Source organism: Elaeis guineensis, chromosome 11 (assembly GCF_000442705.2).
Source record: "Elaeis guineensis isolate ETL-2024a chromosome 11, EG11, whole genome shotgun sequence".
In the NCBI taxonomy this organism is placed as follows: domain Eukaryota; kingdom Viridiplantae; phylum Streptophyta; class Magnoliopsida; order Arecales; family Arecaceae; genus Elaeis; species Elaeis guineensis.
In genome coordinates this window covers 109,134,691-109,155,054 of record NC_026003.2, presented here as the reverse complement: position 1 = coordinate 109,155,054, position 20,364 = coordinate 109,134,691, and the positions used below count along the sequence as shown (strand labels likewise).

Sequence of the window (20,364 nt, the reverse complement as noted above, 5' to 3'; positions counted from 1 at the left end):
CTTAGGCATATAAGTCGTAGGCCCGACGTACCTAGCTAGGACGTTCGGTAGGATCCCAGGTAACTATCCGGATTAATCGATAGCACGTGCCATGGTAAAGGCAGAGCGAGCTTCGATTTTAGATCGGTTTTCCGACCGTCGTATGATCCGACAGTCAAGAGCTTAAGTCGAGCGCCCATTGCCCAGACCTAAGTCGGGCATGTTTGTCGAGTCGAACGTCGTCCGTCCTTCGGGCGTAGCTTTTCGACCTATCATCTTGTAGAGTCCGATAGTCGAATAGTGTCCGATGCATTTAGTTGATGATAGGTCGGTCATCCATTGCTCGATTCTTTGTCGGGCATATGCGTCGTGACGTGTGATAAACGGTGGTAAGCCGAATATCCTTCGACTGATCGTGACCTGGTCAGTATGTCGCGAACGCGACGTTGGTCACGTTGGCATTTTGCCTTTCTTGGCCGGAGCCAAGTCGGCGAGTTAGCCAGTCGTCTTGCTCAGGAGCTGGCTGCGGAAGGAGCGCGGCTTAAACTTAGGGGGTTCCATCGCCATCGTCGGCCTTCCACCAACGTAGATATCTCGATCGTCGCAAGAGTCCGACGCGCCATCGGCGATTGGTCTGCAGATTCCCAATGGAATGCTGGGCCCAAGTGGCGTCGGGGTTCATACTACTAGCAAGCACCGACACACCGTTGGAGGGCTGAGATTCTATACTCCAAGTTTTGAAGCTGGGTTTGTATTCCGAACAAGGGCACACAGGGTTTACTGGTAGTACAATCTCAGATTGTCGGCATTCCAAGTCCGAGAATGGCGCTTCCTTCTAGAGTCTCCAGTCGGTAAGCTCCCGGCCCGTAGGTGTCCGCTATCTTGTAGGGTCCTTCCCAGTTCGGAGCCAACTTTCCTTGGTCTAGAGGCTTCGAAACTTCTGCCTTTCTTAAGACTAGGTCCCCAGGCCTGAAAAGCTTTGGCTTAACCTTAGCGTTATAGTATCGGGCCACTCTCTGTCGGTAGGAAGCCATGCGGAGTTGAGCCTCGCACCGGAGTTTGGGTAGGAGGTCCAAGTCGGCTCTCCGGCATTCGGAGTTGCCCGGCTCTTGGTACTGCTCGACTCTAGTCGATGGTAGTCCGATCTTGAGTGGGATCATCGCCTCCATCCCATAGGCCAAGCTGAAAAGAGATTCTCTGGTCGGGACACGGGTGTCGTTCGGTACACCCATAGGATGGAATTCAATTCTTCGACCCAGAGGCCTTTGGCTTCATTCAGTCGGGTCTTTAGTCCATGCAGAATAGTCCGGTTGGTCACCTCGACCTCGACGTTGGACTGTGGTGCCCACCGAGGTCAGTCGGTGCGTGACATGAAATCTCGCCAGAACTTTCGAAAGTCTCGGTTGTCGAATTGTCATCCATTGTCGGTGATAATGATGTGCGGTAGTCCGAACCTGAAGATGATAGACTTCTGGACGAAGTCTTCCATCTTTCGCTCGGTGATCTGCGCCAGAGGTTCGGCTTCCACCCACTTAGTGAATAGTCGATTGCGACGACTATGAACTTCTTTGGCCAGATGCCGGAGGAAAAGGACGAGTATGTCGATCCCCCACTGGCGAAGGGCCATGAGGCGACAATAGGAGTGATTTGGTTGGCCGGCCGTGTTGTATGTTAGCGTACCTCTGACATGGTTCGCACTTCGAACCAACTCGACCGCATCCTTTCTCATGTGGGCCATAGTAACCCTGCCGTAGGACTTTGTAGGCCAAGGATTTGCCCCCCAAGTGATTTTCGCAGATCCCTTCATGCACTTCTCTGAGCGCGTAGTCCGCGTCAGTCGGTCCCAAGCACCTGAGCAAGGAAGGGAGAACGACCTTTTGTAGAGTTGGCCATCCATTATCACGTATTGGGAGGCCACCCATCGGAGTCGTTTGGCTTCCGTGGGGTCTTCAGGGCTGGTTCGTCGATCAGATACCGAACGATCGATCCATCCAGCTTGGTTCGGCCGCCAGTTGTAGCACCTCCTCGCCCTGACAATGCTCAGCTGCTCGAGACTCTCCACCAATGTCCGACCCAAGGCATCGTAGGCTGATGTCGCAAGCCTGGAGAGTGCATCGGCCCGAGCATTCTCCGACCTGAAATGTGGGAGATCTCGAAATACTTGAGGTGTGTCACGAGATCTCTCACCTTCTGGAGATATTTTGCCATGGTCGGGTCTCGCGCCTCAAAGTTGCCTTTAACTTGTCCCACGATCAGCTGGGAGTCGGAGAAGACTCTGAGGCTGTCGATTCGAGCTCCTTCACTACTCTCAAGCCGGCGAGGAGCGCTTCATACTTAACTTGATTATTGGAGGCTTTGAAGTCGAACCGGAGGCGTACTCGGTAACCACTCCCTCTGAGTTGGTGAGCAGGAACCCGCCCGCTCCCTCGGGCGTTGGAAGCTCCGTCGATGTGCAACACCCAGGTAGACCCGGGTCAGGTTCGGAGATTGCAACTTCTCCGGGGCTCCGCCTTCGATCCTCGATCGGTTGTCGGGCACTCCGCAATAAAGTCGGCCAAGACCTGGGCTTTCAAGGCAGGTCTGTCGGTACTGAATGTCGAACTCACTTAGCTTCATTGCCCATTTCACCATCGTCCTGATGTGTCGGGACATGCAAGATCGCTTTCAGGGCTGGTCGGTGAGGACCACGATAGCGTGGCTTGAAAATACGGACGGAGTCATTGTGCAGACACGATCAAGGCGAATATCATTTTCTCCATCTTTGAGTATCGAGCTTCAGCTTCGTGGAGCACTTTGCTGGTGTAGTATATGGGTTGGTAAATTCGGCTCTCGTTCTCCCGACGAGCACCGAGCTAACCCTCTGGGAGGTTGCCAAATAGAGGTATAGCATTTCTCCGACTTCCGGCTTTACAAGCAATGGCGGGAGGCCAGGTACCTTTTCAGATCCTCGAAGGCTTGCCGGCACTCGTCCGGTCAAGAGAAGTCCTTCACCTGTCTCAGGGTCTTGAAGAATGGAGGCATCTCTCTACCGATCGAGAGATGAATCGACTGAGCGCAATGATCCTTCTGTTAAGCTGCTGTACCTCTTTTTGGTCCGGGTGCCGCATGTCGATGATTCCTTTATCTTCTCAGGTTAGCCTCAATTCCTCGTTGAGAAATGAGGAATCCGAGAAACTTTCCGAAGTCACCCCGAAGGCGCACTTAGTCGGATTTAACCTCATCCGATGTCGTCGAAGAGTGCGAAAAGTTTCTTCGAGGTCTTGGACATGATCTGAGGCCTGCACACTCTTCACCAGCATGTCATCCACGTACACCTCCATGTTGCATCCGATTTGATCTTTGAAGACCTTATTGACGAGTCACTGGTAGGTGGCCCCGCATTTTTCAGTCGAAGGGCATTACCCTGTAGCAGTAAAGGCCCTTGGAGGTCACAAAGGCTGTGTGCTCCTCATCTTCGGGCGCCATCCGGATCTGATTGTATCCGGCAAAGGCATCCATGAAGCTGAGCAGTCGATGCCGGACGTCGCATCTACCAGCTGGTCGATTTTCAAAGTGGGAAGCTTCCTTCGGACAGGCACGATTTAGGTCGGTATAGTCAATGCAGATCCTCCACCTCCCGTTGCTTTTTTCACCATGACAACATTGGCGAGCCAATCGGGGTACGTGGTTTCTCTGATGAAACCGCCTCGAGTAGCTTGTCCACTTCCTCGTCGATGGCCTTCTGTCTTTCAGGAGCGAAAGATCGCTTTTCTGCCTCACGGCCTCATTCCAGGATTGATGTTGAGTCGGTGAGTCATCGTCTCAGGGGGATGCTGGACATATCCCTGCCGACCAAGCGAATACGTCGGTATTGGCCTTCAGCAGCTCCACTAGCTGCCATTGCTCAGGGTCGGATAATTGGATCCGACCCAGACCACTCGTTCGGGATTCTCCGCTATCGGGATGGAAACCACTGTTCGGTCGGTTCGCCCCGTTTTCCTCTCCCCGCTGGTCTAACTTATCGGCTGTCAGGGAGTCCTTCGCTTCGTTACTTCGAGCAGAGATCTGGAAGCATTGCCGAGCGAGTTGTTGATCCCGTGCATCTTCCGACTCCATTTTTGATCGGAAAACCGAACCAGCAGATGGTAGGTCGAGACTATAGCTTTGAGGGCGTTTAGCCCAGGTCTTCCAAGTATGACTTATAGGCGAAGGTACTTGGACGACTGCAAAGGTTAGATGGACGGTGCTTTATCGTGGTTCGGTTCCAGCTGTCATGGAAGAGTAACTTCTCCTTCCACCGTGACAGCTTCCCCGATGAAACCCACCAGGGGTGTGGAGACTCTTTCGAGCGATCAGCCGACAGTCGCATTCGGAGAAGGTCGAGTAAAACAAAATATTAGTCGAACTTCATTATCAACAAAGATCCTTCTTACATCATAATTTGCTATTGTTGCTGAGACAACAATAGCGTCGTCATGGAGAGTTTGGATTCTCCGAGCATCTCATCTGTAAAAGTAATTACATCATCTTGGCGTAGTTTCTTCGTCGCCCCCCTCCAGCAGTCGTCCCGCGGTTCAGTCGTTTGGAGATCATGTTGATGACCCGGCCGTGGGCTGATTGTTCGCTGCCTCTTCAGTCGGTTGGGGTCGTCGGTTGGGGACGGATTGAGTCGGCGATACCCCCGACGTATGAGGGCCTCAATCTCATCCTTGAGTTGGATGCACTGCTCGGTATTGTGGCCGTGGCCCCAATGAAATTGGCAGTACTTTCATCGGTCGAGGCCCTTTGCCTTCAAAGGCGGAGGCCATCACAAATATTCTTTCCCTTCGATCTCCATCAAAATCTGCGCCGAGGAGCAGAGAGGGGAGTATAGGAGTCATACCTAGGACGCATCAACCTCGAACTTCGCCGTCGAGGCAATCTCGAGCTCCGTCGCTGGGGTGAGACCTGTTTGTCGGTCGGGGCCTGCTAGGCTCGGCAGGGGCCCGACCTTTCCTTCGCTTCTCCTTTGGACCCTTGGCCTCAGTCAGCACCGGTCGGAAGCTCCTTCATCTGCGCGCATGTATTTGTACGCGCGCTCCAGCAGTTCGGCGTATGTCCGAGGGAGGGTCTTGTCCAAGGAGTACGTAAATCGGACCCCTTTAGCCCCCTCTTCATGACTGAGATAGCCATGTCTTCGTTGAGGTCCCGAACCTCAAGCTGGCCGCGTTGAATCGCATCACGAAGTATCGGAGCGTCTCATTTTCTCCCTGCTTGAGGAAAAAAAGGCTGTCCGAAGTTCGTGGGGGCTTCCGGCTGGTGCTGAAATGGCCAGAAAGCATGTTCGAGCTGTCCGAAGGAGTGGATGCTTCCTGAGCGGAGCCGGAGTACCAGGCCCTGGCGGCCTTGCGAAGTGTGGGGGGAAGCCGATGCAGAGAAGGGCATCGGTTGCCCCTTGGATCGTCATGAGAGCCTTGTAGCTCTCCAGATGGTCAACTGGGTCGGTGGAGCTATCATAGGGCTCCACACGAGGCATCTTGAACGACTTAGGATCGGCTCATCGAGGATGAGTCAGGAGAGAGTTGGACGGTCTGAAAGTCGACGTCGTTTGAAGACTTCTGTCCGTCCACTGAAGCTGGGCGAGCCGACGGTCGATTTCTTCAAACCTGCGTTCGTAGTCGTTGGCCCGTCGATGCTGGGAGACCCCGGGGGTGGAGTCTCCCGACGAATCAAGAGGGAGGCAGACGGTATTCGCGGCCGCTTCTCCTTCCTCGCTCATTCCAACTGGGAAGGAGACGGTCATCGGGACCAATGGGTATCATGCCGTGGCCGCCTCTCCTCCTCTCGGTGGGAGTGTTGTGACAGCTGCTCCTGAGGAGGAGATGGAGACCGACGCGGCGTCGGCGGCTGCTCCTGGAGGGCATCGGATGTGCCGTCGGTTGCCCCGCCAGCGATTGCGCAACCGGTTGGTTGTTGTTGAAGGCTCTTGACTGCATCCGTCAGTACAGTCATCTGCCGCACAATCGCCCAATTTGGCCTCCGTGGTCACCACAGGATGCGGAGAGCTGGGCTCCGCCATGGAGGGTGGAGGAGAGGTCTCTTCCCGACGGGAGAGTGCCTCGCCGATCCGGTGGCCCTCGATCACTGAGTCCGGGTTCTTATCATTTCGAAAGAATTTTTCAAGCTCTGTGGAGGTCGGACCGGCCCCCTTCCTGGCGCGCCAAAACCTGTTGCGGCAATCCCCTCGTCGCCTGGTTGCCAGGAACGAGCACCTGCAAGAGAAGTCCACACTGACCGAGATACCTCCGGGGGGATCCTCCGACGTCAAGTCAGAGAGGAGACTAGACAACAGTAGAAAAGAATCAGGGAACTCAACGAGAGAGAGAGAGTCCGGGGATTTTGAAAGAACCTCTCTGCAGCACTGTTGCCTTCTCCTTTTATAGTAAAGCGCGACGTGGTGCCGTCATTAATGGCGCAGACAACTGGGGGAGTTGTCAAATCGTCGGAGGCTGTCAGAGTCACCGCGGACTGTCAAGTCACCGTGGGTTGTCAAATCACGGGATTAATCTATGTCCTTGCAGGACAATGTCCCAGGGCGGTTATGCCGCATGCCTTTGTCAGGACGGCGGCCTTCAGTAGTCGTACGGCGTTTGGGGGAGTCGACCGGCCATACGTCGGTATTTGGTTGTGGGATGTCGGGTAAAGATCCAGGGACCCTCCGACGGTCAGTCTGGTGCGTTGCGGGAGTCGGAGAAGACTCTGTCGTTCGGTCAGTCGGGAATGAAAGGGTCTGCCCGACCGACATACCTTCGGTCGATCGGTGTCGGCAGTCATCGGTCGGTAGAGTCGGGTGCCGGTCAGACAGGCCCGATGGTGAGTCGGCGTGAGAGGGATCGGTCGGTATATCTCAACAGGATTATTTTATAATTAAGTCGAATAGTTAAGGCTTGTTGGAACCTAGTTAAAATACACTCAATCCATTTCAGATCGATTTAATCCAATTAACTTAACCTGTCTAATCAACTTAGGCTCATATAATCTATTAAAAATTTATTTAATTCATTTAATTTGATTGATCCATTCAGTAAATGGACTATATGGTCCAATCTGATTATCTATTTAATAAAATATTAATTTTAAATTTATATTTTATATATTTAACAAAATATATCGATTCTAATCGACAATTTTTTGACCTTACCTGTATTCAAAACAACTAATTGTCACTCCTACTTTTTAAAAAATTTTAACTAATATAGTTAGTAAAATTATCATGAATTTAATGTTGGATTTTGTTTTATCTGATCTGATCTGCTTTTCTTTTATATTAATTTTAAAAATATAAAAATAAAAAAATTAAAAATTATTATCATCAATATCTAAATATCTATCTAAAAATATTATTATTAAAAAAAATTATTGATTATAATTATTTTACCATATGTATCTTACACCATCCAATAAAAAATTATTAAAATATTTATTATTGAAAAAAAATATTATTATTCAAATTTAATTTGAAAATTTTGAAAAAAAATATTTTAATTTCAAATTAATAATTTTTATTGATTTAAATAAAAAAATTATTTTTTTAAATTAATATAATAATTTTTTATTAAATAATATAAGATACATGTGGTAGAATGATCATAATCAATAATTTTTATTAGGCATCACGTGTGCGGTGCGGGGCTCTAATCATAGCCTATTCCAGGTGCACCAACTCACTGGTACATCAGGCGAATTATTTTTTGCCACGTCGTGTGCCTGGCCACCTCAGTGTGAAGAGTGAGAAAAGAGGAAATGTGCTCAGCCCCCCTCCCTGAGCGCACACATTCTCGAAGCAAACTTGGAGCGCGTCCTGATCCCTCGGCCATACACCCTCAGAAGCCTCGATGCTCCACCTACGGCTCCCACGCCGGCACGACTCCCTCCGACATTCCCTCCACCGCCGGCATGCTGGACGTTAGCCGGGTCTCCTGGTGGAGGTAGCACAGAGCTACCCTCATCATACTCGTGATCTCCGGTTCTCTCACCCTCTCCTCCCGCCTCGAGTCCGCCAGCTCCACGTACCTCCCCCTCTCGGGCCCCTCCACCACCACCATTGAAAAATAATCACGCCTCCCGATCACCCCACCGGTCGACTTGCTCGAGCCTTGCCAGCTCTCCTCCAACTGGTTCTTCCTCCCTCTCATTATCTCCAACAACACCATCTCGAAGCTGTCCACATCTATCTTATTTGAGATCGCTAAGTTGGTCAGCCACTCCGAAGCAAGAACCCTCTTATCCCCCTCATCATGGTGAAGAATCTGGATTGCTCCGGACTCATCAATTTGGCGAGGCTGAAGTCTAAAATCTTGACCTGGTTGTAGTTATGGAGGAGGCTGTTCCCTGACTCTCCAGGTACTAGCTCTCCGCCATTCACTCAAGAGAGAGGGGCGGCTTGGGCTCCGTTTGCTCTCGAAGTAGAGCGCTTCTTTTATTTTATTTTATTTTCTTTTCTCTTTTTCCCCTCTCCTTATGCTGAGGTGGTCAGACACAAGACGTGACTGGCGAGAAATAACTGATCTGGTGCGCCAATTAGAGAAAGCCATTAGATTTCTATCATCCTCTCCTATCTCAGCACCACCCGGATGCCGCACGAACGAGTGGTGATGAGCAATCCGCCGATGCACATATCAAAGGGAGGGAGGTATCCAATCTCCCGAGACCTGAGAGCCATGGCCTCCACCACCACCACCAGCAGCGCCACTCGTGGCCTCACCTCGCCGGCTCTAGCCGACGGAAAGGCGCCCGCCGCCCGCCAGGAGGCCCCGCACTGTGTCGGCCACCCGACGCTGCCTCCGCCGCCCCACGTCGCGTCCCCGAGCCTCCCCAGATGGGCCGCTAGTCATGGAAGACTGCCTCCTACTGTGAGTCCCGCTCTTGAGTTATTCTTCTTTTAAATTACAAAAACATTCTGTTTTCAAAATCCATTTGCTTCTGGAGTATTTTAGTAAGTACGGATCTTATGTTTCTAATTGCTTTTTTATGACTGGAAGAAAAGAATGTGCTGCAAACTATCCTTAACCATTCTTAGCATATGCTGAATCTAATAAAATATGCACACTCGTTCATAGTCAAATATTATTAAAATCTTTCCACAGAAAATTTAAAAGCCTAGATACTTAGTTGCTGGCTTAACACATTTGCCTTATAGAAAGAGGAACCATGGCTGCTAGATCTATTGCTGGGTCTGAATTTGGTCTCCCGTGTTGAGGACTGCAGTCTTGCCCCAGGTCATGGTTTATCGGAATGCACATGCACTGGTTGAACTGCAATGCTTGTGATGCTTTTCTTATGGCATGGAAACAAGGAACTCTGATCTGTGGCATTCTACATTATGTATATGGTGTGGAAATTGGACTGAGTAGTCTGTGGAAATTCTGAAGAGTTCTAACTGTTGAATGAGATCCACTTGGTAAAAACCTAAGGTCTCTTGAAGGATTGAAGTGGAGAGGAGGCTTTTATTTGTAGGTTGTAGCAGTCCAGAATATTTGCAAGGTTTGAGAACTCTAAGTGGAGGAATTCCCTTGCATACTAATTATATCCTTAGCTCTCTTTGGTGTTCACTTGTCTTTTCTTTGATCAAGTTTGTTGCCCGTTTGTGTTTTCTTGTTAGGGTAGAGTGCCAACTGCCAAGACCTAGTGGCTTTCCCTAGGGATAGCATAAAGGAGCATTAGAAAGACTAAATTTATGTTTCTACGTAAGGGAATCTACTTAGTCCATTGCACTTGCTTCACATTGCATGTGAACCATGTTATATGCATTTCTTAATGAGTCTTATAAGTGGATGCATGTCAACTCTCAAATCCACCTAACTCCCTCAGCATTTCCATTTTCTAGACCAATTTCCAAGGATCACACATCCTTGTCATGTCATGTCCATTCAGATACTTTGTGTAAAGTGAAGGATCCAGCTAGGTCTATGATTGAAATCACTTCCCACCAAGACAAAATTCCTGATGAAAAGTCCGATAATGTCATATTCGAATAATCAAGCCATAATAAATCTAGCCAATATTGCCGCTCCATCTAAGAGAAGAATGAAAAAAATAAGGAACTTGCCATTCATATATCAGGTTCAAGGGACTACCTAATAAATAATTCATAAGAGCTTGTCAAGAAGACAGTTCTCTGAGTATTACTAAATCCTTTAATTTCAATTCTCTAGCTTAAGAAGGAGTTCGGATGATTTAATAATTAATTATTTTCTTAATCATGATCCCTGTAATGCATATGTGGTAGATACAAGTCTGCTTAATATTAGGCAATGGGCTTTAACATATGGATTTTGGACCTGTTTATATTTCAATTGATACTTCTGGGTTAGCCAGCCATCATTAGAAGAAAAATTTAGTCATTAAACTGTAAATGAAGGAAAGGATTATATATTTAGTTAACAAATAAAGGGTGCACAGCCTGTCAAATGAATTAAACTCTCTGCTTGCTCTCCATTCCTCCTTTCTCTCTAGCTGTTCCTCTATTCTTCAGCTTCTTTATAGTTCTTCTTTATATGCTTTTAGTTATCACCACCTTTAGAGCATCTCAAGTTGATGTTTGATCAAAACCCATGCTTGTAATGGAAAATGATCCAAACAAGATATCATGCACCGGAATCCTCATGTCACTTAAGGAACTATCCAGGTTTTTAAAAGGAAGCACAGAGCAGGGATTTCCCTTGAGAAGGCAAGGCTGAAGAGGATTTGTATATGTAAGTTTAAGAGATCATTGAAAGAATCATGCTATGGGATGGCAAGGGCTCCTCAGCAGAGAGGATAACTGACATTCTTGTTCTGTTTGTAAAGGGGTGACTGTTTTATTTTGTAGCTTGAGGTGGACTTTTTGTGTGAATATATAGTGTTCACTCTTGTTTCTCAGGTTAGGAGTGGGTGTGAATTCTACCTACTGTGATGAGCTTTCAGTGTCTGTATTTCCTTTTTTCTTTTTTTTTAGGCTTTTAGCTAACTTGTCTCTCCATTTCATGTTGTGAATGAAATTAGTGGTGGCTAGCCACCATTTGCTTAAAAAATAAATTCCTGCTCTTTTTCTAGATACATCTAAAATCTCCTTGTAGCAAACTTATCTCTATTCCAATATGCTCCACTAGAAAATTTATTTTAGCAAACTTTTGCCTTGTTTTTGAGGATTATTTGCATTAGCTATATGGCGAAATTATTCCAATGCAAGTAAAGCTAACTAGTGCATTCCATTGTCGGGGGGAGATGCAGGGGGTGTAAAGAAATTATTATTTCCTGGTAGGACCAAGTTATGGACATGGTCTGGCCAGTATGCATACTTGAAATCAGATTCAAGAGCTTGCATGCCTCAAAAGGACATTCATACATCAACTTATACTAGAGAGTTATTTGACTATATGGTAGGCAACTGACTTTTGAACCAGATTGAATTCTAGGACCAATATGACTCTGCAAAAGGCACATAATTTGAATTTTTAGCATTATGTTCTCATGCCAACAGTTTCTGGAACTTAGCTTAAGAAATTTTATAACAGCTGATTTATTTGAATCCATATAAATATGATGGCCCAACATTTGCAGTAATAGTTTAATGCGGTCTGAACCATGAAAGCAGTGGATGTTGATGAAAATCAGCAAAGTGGATATCATGTTAGCCTGCTATCTCACTCGTTATCACTGTGCTGTTTTCAAAAAGCTACCTTGTATTCCAATACCCTTCCCCTGACAAAATCTGAAAATCTCAACATCTATTTATCTTGATCTAACCGGTATCAGGTGCCTGCCTGGCATAATACATGAATCCTTGGTTCTGTTATTTAAGCATTGGTCCTTGGTGCCTCAATGAAAGCTTGTTAGGCATTAGGTGCCTGACTTTATCTCAAAAAAGAATTGGTCCTTTGTGAAGGATGGCCTTTAAAGTGAGCCCAGGTTGATGTATGTTGTCTGCTGACGATCTTTATTGCCATTAGTTATATTAGATACCAAAATTCAATAAAAAAGCACATGTTAGCAGCCTTATTGCCTACACGAACTCTATTAATGCAAGAGAAAAACAGAGAAAGAGCTAACTTAATGCTGCCATTTTGTTTTCTACTGATTTAGGTCAAAAAATTGCAAGAAATGTTATTGCGATGGCCACAGGAGACACACCTGCTGAAGTTGTGACAGAGGTTCCAGAGATTGTAAAAAGCATACAAGCTGCGGTCTGTTTTTCATTATTATGTTTTGGTATATAGATATCATGTCTATGTTTTTGGCAATATAAGATTTGAACCATGACTCTTTTTGTAGACAGTGGGACAGACTCGAAGACAAGCATGCAGTGACTTCCCTAGCATTTGTTGGTGCTATTGCACTCTGGAGCACCAGCGGAATGATCTCAGTAATTAAAAACATGATATTACCAATCCCAGCAATGATATAGATAAGTAGTTGGTGAGCATAGTGTCGCCTGTCAATGCCACAATCAAATAGTTTCAAAACCAAGCATCTTTAATTTCTGCAAGGAAATTTAATCTCTATATGACATATCTCAGATTCTTGATGAAGATCTTAGAAAAATTATTATATTTTTGCAGGAAATTGATAGGCTTCCTGTAGTTCCTGGTGCTCTTGAGCTTGCAGGAATCGGTTACACAGGGGTAAGTTCTTGCTCACAGTACATTTTTTATGAACATAATATGTAATAAGAGAGAATTTGTAAGTCACATTTTTTTCGTTTTGTCACAGAACCATGTGTGGTATCACAATGGAATCATCTAGCATACTACAAAAATATATATGATCTGTCCAATTAGCTCATTGTAAAGAATCTTGTTTCTTATTGAAGTATATCATTTTCATAAGCCAAAAGTCTACTGCATCATTATATAACTGGTGATGAATGGTATGTATTTGCAAAGAAAGTACATAGTCTGACTCCAATTTTGTTTCGATCCTCTGTGATAAAATGGAATAGAGAGAATCTTCTATTGAGGATTTAGAGCTGTTATCCACAGCACCCATAGTTTCTACCCAAGGCAACTAAATTTATTGTATATGAGGAGTATTTACATAGCACATTTTTCGTGTAAAAAACATTATTTCAGTTTGAATCATGGAAACTTGCATATTAGTGATCCTGTTTAGTGAATACCCCAAGTTTAAATACACCATGAAGACAATTTTATATTTGTTCTTCTGGCACTTCATGCAAGAAAAGTGTAATGTTGAGTTTATTATATGTTGATGAATCGTTAATTACACTTTAAACTGTTACATTAGATTGTTAACTTATATTATTTGTTGATTTTGACTTTCATATGTTGCTACTGATTGTTCTTTGTTCTATGTACAGTGGTTTGCATATCGTGACCTGGTTTTCAAGCCTGACAGGTATACTCAAACTCCACTACTTTGAATCATACCCTCTACTACAACTTGATGTCCTATCATTGCCATGTGTGGAAACCCCTTTTATGACATAAACTTCAGTATGTTGTTGAGTATCGCAATCTGCCTGACATGGTGGTGATAGAATCACTTATCTGCTGATAGGCAATTGTTCCGCAAAATGAAATAAGTTACCATTAATTATATTTTCTCAAGCTTGAAATCTGTGGTTGTAATAGCTAGTCACATTTAAGTGCAATAGATTAGGATGATACTCGGATAATTTACTAGAATCCCCTTCTTCATGTTCTCTATGGGGGCTACCTGAATTGTGCAACAGAAGCAATATTTCTATTCAGGATTTACATACCATGTCTTCCTAGTTAGCTTTTGAAGTTTTGATCTTGATATTTCATAAGGATGCTTCTTTACTAGTGGAAGGCATGTGAAAATTGTTGACCTCAAGCCATCTTGTTTCCTTCTGAATGTCATTGTAACAGTGAACATCTTACATGAAGTCAAGAAAAATGCTTTCAAATCATGTATGAATTGGAGGCAAAAAAATGCCGGGATGACTAGTAAATTATGTAATTCCAATCATTGATTGCAATCATAAATTTTCATTAGCTGCTGAGATCAAATGCTTCTATCTATAATATACCTAAAATAATTCTATACTACTATTGATGTATTCTTTTATGTGCACAAACGTTCAGTTTTGCATTTTTCATGAATCATGCATATATATATGCATCGTTCAGAGATCTGTCATAAGGCAAGGGAATTATTATTTCTTAAACATTCCTAACAGTCTTGAATGTATCCTTGTGCAGTGATTGCATTGTAGTGTCATCCACAAAGGTAAAATAAGGTGGAAGAATATGACAAATATTCCTCTAACCTGTGTGAATCTGTATGGCAACCAATCAAGTGTTCAGGTTCTAGTTACCATCCTGTGCTTGCACTAGGCTGGTGAAGTCATTTGGCATGCATATGTGCTTGACACAATGCACTGCAGCTTATAAAGTCATACCAGCCCCCACGCTGGTTCAACATGGGATGATATGGCTTCATATCTCTATAAAAAGAGCTATCAGATATTTCTTTACTTTTTTCAGCACTTGCCATGCCAGCCAATGGCTGGCACAACCACCAGCATCAGCACTTGAATCCTCACGAACAATACTGGCAATACAGGATTGGACCAACCGATCATGAGACTATGCTTAATGATTACTTGTCCTTGCTTATCTGCAAAATATAAAATTTTTGCTTGATGGAAACTTTTGCCTCACAAGAAGACTTCTAGGCCATGATGGTTCTGGTCATTATTCTTTTTCTGCTGCCAAGACTTTAATTCAGAAAACTCATTCTCAATGTACAAACACCACTGTGATACATGTGAGTTCTAGATTCTTTCTTTTTCATTGTGTTGTTCCATACTTGTAAAATGGAATAACATAAATACTGCACCTACATTGGATACTGTCCAAATTGTTGGTTTGATGCATCACATACCTTCTTCAAAATGTTCTCTCAAATTATATGGTTTAAAATTCATGACCAACAGTACCATAACACAACAGGTTTTGTTATCATGGATCAAATATACAAAAGAAGATAACAATTAGAACTAGAGCTAAGTGGATGAATGAAGAAGTGCTTTTAAGGTCTTATGTGATCAATGCATGCTTTGATAAATCAAGGAATCACAGTTAGGCTGCTATAAATGGTTCAAAATGTTGGGCAATAAAAGAAAAAAAAAATAAAAGAGAATGCTATAAATATAGCACGAATGATCTTGTTGAAGTGATTGGATGATTGAAGTAGGAAGATAGACTGCAAAATGGATACATTTAGAGGAAACATGGATATTGCACTATTTGAAACTAGAGTGACTGAGAATTGATATAGATGGCATGGACACGTGTAAAAAGTTATGAGGAGGTTTTCATATGGTGATGTGCTTGAATATGTATTAAAAGGTCTAAGAAAAAGGAGGGGAAGGCTGAAGCTATTGTTAGTGGAAATTGTAGGAAAAGGGTTGATGAGCCATCCAGTAACTTCAGAGACAGCCCTTAAATAGAATAATTGATGCAAACAATCAGGATTCACAAAGCTAACCTCAAGATGGTAGGACAAAGTTTGATGGTTACTCCAGATCATAGTCTTAGAAATCTTAGGTTTGTCATGATCATGCTGAGATCAAGTTCATGTTCACATTATTCCTTTCTCAGACTTTGTCAAAGATAGTCTCTGGGACAACTTTAGGATCCAATGATTTGCTATTTGCTATCAAAATTTATCAGTATTCAGTGAAGTCGTGGTGTTTTGATTCTTGTGTGACAGCGAAGTCAAGACCGATAATTTGATTTTTGGAATGACTGCAACCATCATAAACTTTGTTTGCGGCTTCTGGATGGTGGATCCACCACTGATGTTGAGATACCATAGAATCTTTAGCTACTGGATTCTGATTCTTACGGTGGCAATTAACTTTCACCTTCATACTATTTTGGACTTTGGATGATCAAAAAGACACTGACAATACAGTAAGTACTGCTCTACATTCTTAATACTCAGTGCCACATGATACCAGATCAAAGGGACCTGATTGAGTACAAAAATTTGATTTTTCAGCCCCCTGTATCATTCTAGATCAACATATAACCACCTCTTCTGTCTTTTTGCAATATCTGGATCCTGACCATAGGCTGCCCTATTTTTGTTGCAAATTCAATCTGAACATATTCATTTCAACTTGAACAGATTTGCTTTTCCTACAATTCTAATTGCAGGCACTATAGATTTTAAATTTTTCATTGATTTTGAGTTTCACCTGGAATGGAAGCACATTGTGGTTATATCACAATTATGTGCTTATATAATGACTTTGTGAAACATATTTTATCTCACGAGATTGTCAGATTCAAAACTTGAAGCTCTCTTTTCTTCTCCAATCACTTTTGTAGATTCTGTTCTCACTCTTGTGCTTCTATCTTCGTCATTTTTTGAAGATTTTGGTTGCTTCTAAGTTTTAGATTGCAGAAACTATCTCATACTTGGTTTGACATGCTCTGCTTGTCCTATTGTCATTTCTGTAACAACATTAGAGGTTTGCTCTGCACGCTGATCCATCTGCTGTACTGTCAGGCTTGTGGGAATGGCATTAGAATTTTTGAAGCTTTCTAAAGAATCTTCATCAGTTACAATTGACTTTTTTTTCTACTGTTGTTATGTATGTCAGTTTAACATGCAGTGCTGCGGTATTGCTACCTATTTTCTGGAGTATTGATCACCGTCTCTAGCTTCTGTTGGTGTTTATTGATATGTATGTTAGTTTTGGGGCTTAAGTTGATCGTCGAAAAACTTTATAAATTATAAAACATCATATTTCACGCATCCTCCTTCACTGCAGCTATCATGCTTGTATCTTCCTACGCTGCTGCTCATGCTTCTGCTTTAACTACTAACCAACATTGTTGCATCTTCTAGTATGTCTAGGTAATCCTAGACATATGACTTTCAATTCATCTACCTTAGTTTGTACACCAGCATAAGCATAATTAATTTTCTACAAATGAGATGTACCTATCTTGAATTCATATTCTGGAACTTTTACACCACAATTTGATGCTCTAATTAAAACAACTATTTCCCATGTTCCTTATTTCTGAAAGTATGGGATAAACTATTTTCCATCTTATTGATCACCTGCAATTATTATGTAATATTTTATGAATCCTTCTATTCAGTCTTGTCATTTGGAATATTTAATCAGGAATCACTGGACTTTATTATTAGCTGAATTTACTCCATTTTCTTTTGGTTCTGCCTCTGTCGAAGCGCTTCTTATCTTCTTTGTTTATGGAGTCATGGACTCTGCCACTTGTTTGGTCCTAACTTGTCCTTCTATGAGATATTGTTGCTCCATATTTGTTAGGCTATCCGAGTGCAATGGTTAGCAGATTTAACTTAATTCTTCTGCTTTGGCATTATGTTTGCCTCCTGGATGGTGATGATCTTAAACAGAGCACATATGCTCCATTACATTAAATTCAATTTACTTAAGGACAAGAGTTCTTACTTATAGTCTTTTGCCAATGTACAATGCCCTGCCATTTCATCAAACGAGAGTTCACTTACTGAGTCAGATTACGATTGGGATGAAGAAAAAATCAGTCCTTTTTGGTGGCTTTTTATTTGCAGGGCTATCATTACTTCAACAACATTGAAGGATAGACCAGGCCATTTAATTTAGCAAGTTGATATAATTAATCTCATTTGGAGATGGTGGCTTTTTATATGAACAACAATATACCATTAATAATTCTCAGTATTTTCATTATTAATAATAGATGTTATTTTCTTTTTCTGTTAGATGAAAATATCCCCTAGTAAGAGTTTTGCCACCATATTGTTATCATTCTTCATATGCTAAATGGATTTCAGGGAAGCTTTGATTGCAAAAATCAAGAATATCTGTTATGACATTATTGGGAGAAGCTAATTGAGCATCCACAGATGATCATGTCATGCCCCAGAAGGTGTTCGGATGAGGTTGACTCATTCACTGGAAGAGTTATTTTTTCCAAGAATTGGAAATTTGTAGTTTTTCATGATTTTGCTCCAAAAATATATGCCGTAAGCCTCTAACCTTATTCAATATGTCAAATTAATCACACTGTCTGACATTATGTATACCTATCTATTTATGATCTTATTAAGCAGGCTGCCATCCTAGTTGTTAGACTCAAGCCAACCACTCCTCTTGGCTGAGCTGATACAGGACCAGCCTCGCAAAGTGGAAATTCTTGTTCAATTTCCTCTGAGGTTTTCTGGGGAAATTTGAGTAGCTCTACAATCTCTGTGGTGTGATAGACTTGGTTTGTGATGTGCTCAGGCATAGTTCAGAAGTGCATGCAAGTAACATAACATTGTGCATTTTTGTGCCAGATGGGGCGACTGCTCACTAACATCATTATTTTGGAAACAGGGTTGAAACTGATATTTGTGTTGTCCTTGCTGTCAACCCTCTGGACAAAAGATTTTTCTATTCCTCATCCACTAAGAATCCCAGTGAAATATACTCTAATTTTTTGGAAAAAGTGAACAACATGCAGTTAATTCAGACTCTTGCTCAAGGCAGACAAGAGGAGAGCGGAGAGTGTCAGATAAAGGTTGATCTCAGTGGAAAAGCAGAGTTTGCTGGTTGATCTCAGTGGAAAAGCATGCAGCTGATCAAGTGACAAACTTTACAATTGACTGCGAAGATACTTTGATAATTAAGCAAAATCGAACATTGGAACTGACAACTCAAGGAGAATTTAAACCTTACAGGAGATGTTCGAAGGAAGCCAAGAACAACCAAGCAACTACTAATGAAGAGAAAGGTGACAAGAATACGTGTGGAAGGGTAAGCAATACCAATAGCATGCATGAAAGACTTCACGCTATCTTCTCATGTAATCGTTGGATTTCTTTTGAAAGATTGATGGACATGAGAATTCGTCATGCTTTATTACCTTAGGATGTAAAGTATGCATTGCCTCTTGTTGTGTGGGTGTTAATGCACGGCCAACCACCTAGAAGTAGGCCTCAAATTAGTTTACCGTCTCAGGTACTGCCCCTTGACTGAGAACAAATGGCTACCAATGAAAGATGAACTAAAACACGAGCCAGGTAATCTTCAAGGAATAAAAGGTCCCCACAACATGTGGACTTAAGTTATTCGATACAAATTGTGCTCTTTTTGGCTCGTGCACCAAAAATAAAATTAAAAATGCAAAAGACCTGTTTAGCTTATCATTGGAAATATGCTTATATTTTTCACTAAGGCTATTCACAAACCTAACTTTAAGTGCCTCATAGACTTGGTATGAGCTAAAAAAATCATGCTAAAGTGCTATATATGCCATTACCGCTGTGAGCTACACAGCCTCAGCTTTTAATTGCGACTTCATGCACATAAAGGTAAAGGTTAGATCTATTATGCCAACCTGTGGCTTAATGCTTGGTTACAATGCAACATGAGGACTTTGTGATAGGAATTGATGCATGTAAAGAAGGACCCTCCAACTCTTGACACTGAATGTAGTCTGAGCGTTGAATTCCAACATAAGATCACAACATGTGGTACAAATAGTCCTCTCGTAGCCACAGCATTCGTCAAAGGAGATGATACAAATCTCGCCGACATCAACCAAACTACTGCTTCAATAAGACCTTGTTTTAGTAAGCTAGTTGACCAAAGGTTAACGAGAACATCATACAAGAAATGCCAGTGTACCGCTCAAGAATGCATGAGTTAGTAGTTATCAGCTATTCTTTAATACATCAAACAATGGCCTGAAACACGGGCAGTTCAAGAACCTAGATTTCAAAAACTCTACCTTTAACTAGGCCTGTTTGGTTAAGCTAGAATGAGAGCTAGTACGTAGTACCCTTCATTCGCTCTTCCTAGGAAAGTTTTGGACTGCTACCTTGGAAGCCTCTACTGAAAGCCCTTCCTAGGGCAGAGCAACCACTCCTATAACATGCATGTCAAGAATCAAGTAAAGCTTTTTTTTTTTTTTTTTAAACGTTGTTCCGTGAGCTAATGGGCTCAATACATGCCAGGCCCTGCTGAGGCAGTCCTCCCGGAGGCTATGACAGGCCAAGAGCACCAATGCCGGAAGACCCCACACCATCGCAAATTCCATCCATATACTGCACCGCCACCTATGAGATCCCTAACTAACGTGAGATATTAGGGAGGTATTTGATTTGCAATCAAAATTAAAATTAAATAAAAATTAAAATCAATTAAAATCAAAACCAAATAATTAAATTTTTTGAAACATTTAATTTGTAACCAAATCGAAATAAAAATTTAAATTTAAAAAAAATAAAAATTAAATACTAAATAGATTGAATAATTTTATTCTATCTGAAATCAAAATTTGAATAAAATTTTTCCAACCAAATGTTAAAATAAAAATCTCTCATTTTTATTCAATTTCAGACCCCAACTGTCCTTGACCAAACACCCCCAAG

At 42.9% G+C, this 20,364-nt stretch overlaps 1 protein-coding gene across 13 annotated transcripts; it reads left to right on the top strand.

The window, feature by feature from the left end:
* The first annotated feature begins 7,752 nt into the window (after window positions 1-7,752).
* On the top strand, window positions 7,753-18,853 carry LOC105054376 (protein CURVATURE THYLAKOID 1B, chloroplastic-like). 13 transcript variants are annotated; one of them, XM_073245603.1, is made up of 6 exons: window positions 7,753-8,340; window positions 8,466-8,849; window positions 12,254-12,340; window positions 12,537-12,599; window positions 13,295-13,332; window positions 17,782-18,853. In XM_073245603.1, exons 2-6 carry the CDS (start codon window positions 8,571-8,573, stop codon window positions 17,837-17,839), a joined length of 525 nt encoding a protein of 174 aa, XP_073101704.1. In that variant the 5' UTR covers window positions 7,753-8,340; window positions 8,466-8,570; the 3' UTR covers window positions 17,840-18,853. The 13 variants fall into 13 exon arrangements, 5 of the variants coding, with proteins under 5 accessions (XP_073101704.1, XP_073101705.1, XP_073101707.1 ...); XM_073245606.1 differs by lacking the exon at window positions 7,753-8,340 and adding an exon at window positions 12,061-12,140 and having other exon boundaries at window positions 8,677-8,849; XM_073245605.1 differs by lacking the exon at window positions 7,753-8,340 and adding an exon at window positions 12,061-12,161 and having other exon boundaries at window positions 8,677-8,849.
* Window positions 18,854-20,364: the final 1,511 nt, after the last annotated feature.